At 36.7% G+C, this 6,138-nt stretch overlaps 1 protein-coding gene across 1 annotated transcript in view; it reads right to left on the reverse strand.

Annotated features, from left to right (window-relative positions):
• Window positions 1-6,138, reverse strand: part of SGTB (small glutamine-rich tetratricopeptide repeat (TPR)-containing, beta) — a 75,621-nt gene that overhangs the window by 10,839 nt on the left and 58,644 nt on the right. The window contains exon 5 of the mRNA XM_006899373.1: window positions 1,495-1,599. Within this exon, the coding sequence (XP_006899435.1) occupies window positions 1,495-1,599 (105 nt within the window). The remainder of the gene's footprint in view (window positions 1-1,494; window positions 1,600-6,138) is intronic.

A 6,138-nucleotide genomic window follows, 5' to 3' on the forward strand; every position in this document is an offset into this window, starting at 1 on the left:
GGGCACAGAAAATGAAATATTGAAAAATATTATATCAGACAGCAGTTGGCTCCAGATCAATTAGGACTATGGTTTGAAGCTTGGATTTATTCTGTTTTGTAATGTAAAGCTCACTCTGTGTAGGAAACCATTTAGGGATTGTTTTTGTAGTTTGTGTAGTGGTTTGGAATAGTTTTAAGCAAGACAGAGATGAAGATGTATAAATCAAGATAGGGTTCAGGATATAAAAATTAGAATTGCTAAGACTTGCTGATGAATTAGATGTACTAGGTATAATATGAATAGAAAACTGAGCATTGTGTTTCTCAGACCATAAAAACCAGTGACTCTGAAGAGTTATGTCTGTACACTGATATAGCGGGAGTGGGGAAAGACCTAACAGAGTGATCTAAAAGAATGGAAGATAATGAAATAGCAAACTTACGCATAAAGAGGAATTTATAAATAAGGCTATAGCTTAAAGGGAACAGAGTAAAAGGAGAGTTTAGGTAGGTATGCCTTTTCATATGCAGTCATACTCTTCTACTTGTGAAACAAAATCTCATTAAAGGAATAGTAAAATAATAGCCCTAGAGGAATTACATAGTGACAAAATCTAAAAGCATTCATGCATGGGATGGTCTTACATAAGAATCCTTCTAATATAAAGGTCCCGATTAAAACAAACGTGGAAGGAGGAGTGGCATCCATTTCCATAATAGCTTGCCTCCAGAAACCCTATGAACCTGGAGAGAGGATGAAAGGCACCCAAGCGTCAAGGACTCTCCTTCATAGGGTCGCTATGAGTTGCCTGCGACTCAACGGCACTTAACAACAACAAGAACATCAAGGTAGTCTGTATGCATATGAAAGCCAGTGGACTGGACTATTTCTAAGTAGAAAGATGATTTACTTTTCTTATAAATGCATTTATGGGCTCAATTATGTATAAGGTAACTTCATCAGATGAAAGTCACCATGGAGGAGTACTAGAAATTTGAAGACAGAAGTGTGAAATACCTTGGAGAGTAGGAAGATGAACTTAAAAAGAAGTATAGCATTGTCAGGAACATTTGGTGATTTCGGGGTAAGGAGTTGCGCTGTCAAACTAGAAGCAGGGAGGATGAATCACCAGCTGCTCCTTGGGAGAAAGATGAGCAATCTTCTCCCAGGTGATTTACAGCCTCTGAAAACCTGCTGCAGGGTCAGCTATGAGTCAGATCTAAGTCAACAGCACATAACAGTAACAATATAGGACTGTCTGTCAATATTGAGTACTCAACTGAGATAGGCCACAAACATGAAGTGAGTCAGCTTAACAGAGTTGTGTAATTTTCTTCAGCAACTAACTATATCTCACTCTCAAATGGTAGAAATGTAATCATTTCCTCCATTTTGTAATATTTAATATTAGTTCAGAAAGTACAATACAAAGCAAGAAATTAAAACCCACCCATGTGTAAGAGCAAGTCTGGTATAACTTGACACTATTTTGGACATTGTCCCAGAACTTACCCCATTCTCCCATAGGCCTTGCTGTACTTTGAATCAATTGCAATTGCTTTTTCACAATCCTTTATTGCATCTGTGTAGTGACCTAATTTACTCTGAGCAGCAGCCCTAAGAGAAAGAGAAGAGATTTTAATTAGCATATTTTCTTCTTCCCAATTTACAAATCACTCCCATTAAATCTTTAAATTTAGCTAAGAAAAATCTAGAAACCAACCAAAAATTACCTCAGAAACTTCTGTTTAGAGCACACTGAAAGGTTAACATGAGAGAGAGTAGGTTCTGCTTTAAAATCCCAAACACAGAGATGATGATAAACAGAGACTGTACTGGAGCTTCTCTGCATTCTGAGCTTGTGACAAGTCCAAACGCCATCATAAAAATGTGGGTTTTTCTCTGATGTTTACATGCTGACCTTTCTTTTCTGTTGTGTGTCACTGAATAGGAATCAACTCATTGCTGAACCTCCAGCAGCTTTTCAGAGGCTGTTAATCCCAAGGAAGGAGAATGCCCATCCTTCTCCTATGGGGCAGCTGGTAAATTTTACTATGTGCCTTTGGGATTGTAATGCAGCAGTTTCTTACCTCTTATCAAGAGGTCAGCCACAAATTATCGCAAGGCCCAGGAATACACCTTACATTAGTAACTTTGAATTCAGTGAACATAGACGGCCACAGTTATATGCAAGGACGGTTCAACTTAAGAAAAACAATCAACGTAATTCATCACATTGTTGTTGTTGTTGTTATGTGCCTTTGAGTCACCCTCGACTGATAGCAACCCTATGTACAACTACCCTAAAACCTGCTTTATGCTGTGCCAATCTCACTAGGAGTCAGTTGACTCATGACACTTTGTAACAATAACCCCATTCCTACCCATCCCTAGACAGTGGCAATGAGACTTGTAATACAGGTTTGGTTTCTGAGCTATGTTAAGGGTTACATATTGAAAAAGTCAATTTAAATTCAAAGGTAAGTAACCTTTAAGGTTCTTTGTTTATATAGGTTATCAATGTTTCTAATCAATTTGTTGTTGGTTTACAGTTTACCTGACCGACTTTTTCCATGCCTTTAACTTCCAATTTATGTTTGATTATGTATCTAGTTTGAGAATCTCAGTGCATGTCATTTTGTGACCACGAATCTATTTGAACTGCTTTCTATTCTTTCTTAAATGATTCTTTTTCTTGGCTTTCCACCATTGTCCACATCCTCCTTTCTACCTCTGTCTGATCAACTGAATTTCCTTTGCTTCGTCTTTTTTTAAAACTTTATTTTATTCATTTTAATGAACATTTACAGAGATCTTGGATTTTCACTTATTCACTGTTGCATGCTTCCTCTTTCTGTGTCTATTTATTTAAAAGCTGTATCATCTATATCTCCTCTTTTAAAAGGCATCTTTACCATGCTGTCAGTTTGTCTTAGAGGTAAGTATTGAAGGCAAGTGTCTCAGCAGAGCACCTTGCTCTGTAGTTGTGAGAAATCTAAGTGATCACAGTAAGTAGTGACTGCATGCTGGTCCTCATGCTTGATTCAACAGAGTTGACTTGTTATTCATGAAACTACGGCTCCTTGGCTATTGCCTCCTCACATAGTCTTTCTTCTGGGAGCTCTGGGAGCTTGTCTTCTGTATTTCTTCTCTGAGTTAATTCTCAATAGTTGGAAACTTTATTATACCAGTTTATTTACAAAGTTCAAATAAACTGTTCTCCAGAACAGATACTTCCAATTTCCTTCACCCTGCCACCCATCAAATTGTACAACTCCATGATGGAGGACAGGTCTCATTTTCAGAATTTTAGTCTTTTTCTTAGGCATCTTTTTTTTTTCAAAGTTGTCTTTTTCAGTCTTTTGTTGGGGGAAAAATATCCTTGTTATTATAACTAAATAAGTATTTTTTTACTTTATTACATTTTAATTAATTTACATTTAAATAGTCACTTGTGACTGGGAACTACCAAATAACATCACACTATTCTATAGATCAAGGAGATCTTGTTGTCTAGTGGATAGAGAGTTGCACTGTCAACTTGAAGGATAGCAGTTCTAATTCACCAATAGTTTTGAAGGAGAAAAACGGGTATCTGTAAATCACCTGTGTGATTTACAATCTGTGAAAACCCACTAGAGGGTCAGATTTGGTTCTGACATAATGGCATCTAATAACAGTAACAAGAGCAATCAACCAATTGGATGAGAAATATTCTAAGCAGGAGGGACAGCACATAAAAATAATTGAGAGATGACCCAATGGTATATTCTAAAACTTAGTATGTTTCATATTGCAGGTGCATTGAGGATACAGTGAAGGAGAATAAGGAAGAAAGACAAGTGGATATAATAAAGCTAAGGAAAAGGAAAAAGGTTATATTATAGAAGAGAAATCATGATAATGAGCTTAAATTTGACTAAATGAAAAAAAAAATTTGACTAAATGGTTACTTGCAACTAGCAAAAGCCACATGAGCAATTACATAATTCAGAAAGATCCTTCTGGCAGACTGGAATGGGGATTGCAAGAGGAAATGAGAGGTCAATTTAAGTTACTATTGTATTGATGTTGTTGTTGTTGTTATGTATGATTGAGGTGGAATCAACTCATAGCTGACTCTCCAGAGGGTTTTCACAGGCAATAAATTGCTTAGGAGGAGACTGTCCATCTTCCTCCTGCTATTATTATACTAATTTACTAAAACATAAGAACCTAAACTAAGGGAGTAATAGTAGAAATGGAGGCAGGAACAAACTACCTACATGGGAGGCACCTGGGGGAAAGGACACAGAGGAGGAATCCCTCATCTACGATAATAAGGCAGAGAAGGAGAAAGAATCAAACCCAGAGTGAAAAGAGACAAGAAAAGAGAAGACAACTATTATATTTTAATCCTGACAGTTTTTTATCACAAATTTCAAGCAAGAGTGAAGGTGAATTTATGCAGTTCATGAAAGAAAAGAAGAGGCATCTAAGTCTCTGAAGCCAGGAACGGGAAGTAAAACCAAGCTTTATTTGAATCTCCTGTGAAAGCAGCGAAGCATGCCAGTGTCTGAACTGAATAACAATGTGCTCGCTCGCTCACTCGCTCTACCCCTGCAGTCTGGTTATCAGAGCATAACTAATGAAATTTCAGTCCAATAATACAGTCAGAGTCACCATGTTTTGAAACACTCTCCATCTCTTTAACTTATTAGCGAAAAATCATGAAAAGAATTGTGTAGAAAATGAAGCAGATAAAAACCACGTATCTCACATTTCCTACAGTGAATGCTATGCACAAATAAGAGCAAACACCTGCCTTTCAACTAAAAAGTCATTGTTTTTTAAAAAATATACAAACATATTGCAAGCACAATGGTATGGACTTTGTGCATTTTATCACTCATCAAACCATCCTTTTAAATAGTTCATATTGTCTCTTTTTACAGGTGAAGAATTGAAGACTTATGAAGGCTAGAGAATTGGCCTTAGTTAACAGGTGGCAACACCAAGATTCAATTTAAAGTACAAAAACCACCTTCAACTCTCAAAGAATTAAGTGACAATGTTTTATACAGAGATGCAAAAGACAAAAACAATCACATCTCTACTGTCCTCTCAGAACTTTATTATTCCTCATTAAAATTGCCTGATGCCTCCTGATTTTATTTGTAAAACTATGCCTACCAACTTAAAATACTTCTTTGACTATTCAAGTTTAAAACGTTCAAGTTTAACTCCAACTGAAAGTCCCCACCACCTGTGAAACTTACTCTCCATTATACTCTTTCCGATTTATCTTTCATTCCATTTTTTATCTTAGACATGCAACCATCCATCTACCCTAGAAACAGATAAAGCACATTCATCACTGAGGTTGCACAAAAGAAATAATGCACTAAATTTTAAACCAAAGCCTCAGAAAAGAAACTAGTCTAATTGGCAATACAAGCCATCTCCTCATCTACCCTGAGACTGGAAGAGCCAGGTGGTGCCCATCTACCACTACTGACCATTCTGAGAAGAGTCAGCAAATGAATCCTGAAAGAATGGGAGGAAAAACTCTTAACAAAACTGAAATCCTTAAATGGTTGAGGCTTAAAACTACTGGAGACTAGAAGCCTCCCTGAGATTATTCCTTAAGATATTTTTTTAACCTTGAATCAAAACTATCTTAAGTTCACCTTTAACAAAATAATACAATTCAACCTACAACCAGGAGAGGATAAACAGATGAACAGGACCTTCTAAGAATCAAATCCCTATGCACATACAAAAATTTCTCCAACAGGATAAAAAGGGAAGCACAGACTGAGAAAATATTTAGTAATGACATGTCTGATAAGGGACTTATATCTAAAATTTATAGAATACACAAGCACCAACAACAAAATAAAGGTAAAGAACCCAATTGAAAAATGGGCACAGGGTATGAACAGACACTTGACCAAAGAAGAAATTCAGATGGCAAACAAGCACATGAAGAAATGTTCAAAATCCCTGGCTCTAAGAGAGATGCAAATCAAGACAACTGTGAGATATCATCTCACACCAGTAAGAATAGCAAAATTCAACAGAGCAGCAAACAAGTGCTGGGAAGGGTGTGGAGAAACTGGAACTCTTACTCAGTGTTGGTGGGAAAGTAAAATCGTGTAACCACTATGGAAGGCA

Source organism: Elephantulus edwardii, unplaced genomic scaffold, assembly GCF_000299155.1.
Source record: "Elephantulus edwardii isolate Elephantulus edwardi_28Jun2011 unplaced genomic scaffold, EleEdw1.0 scaffold00254, whole genome shotgun sequence".
Classification (NCBI taxonomy): domain Eukaryota; kingdom Metazoa; phylum Chordata; class Mammalia; order Macroscelidea; family Macroscelididae; genus Elephantulus; species Elephantulus edwardii.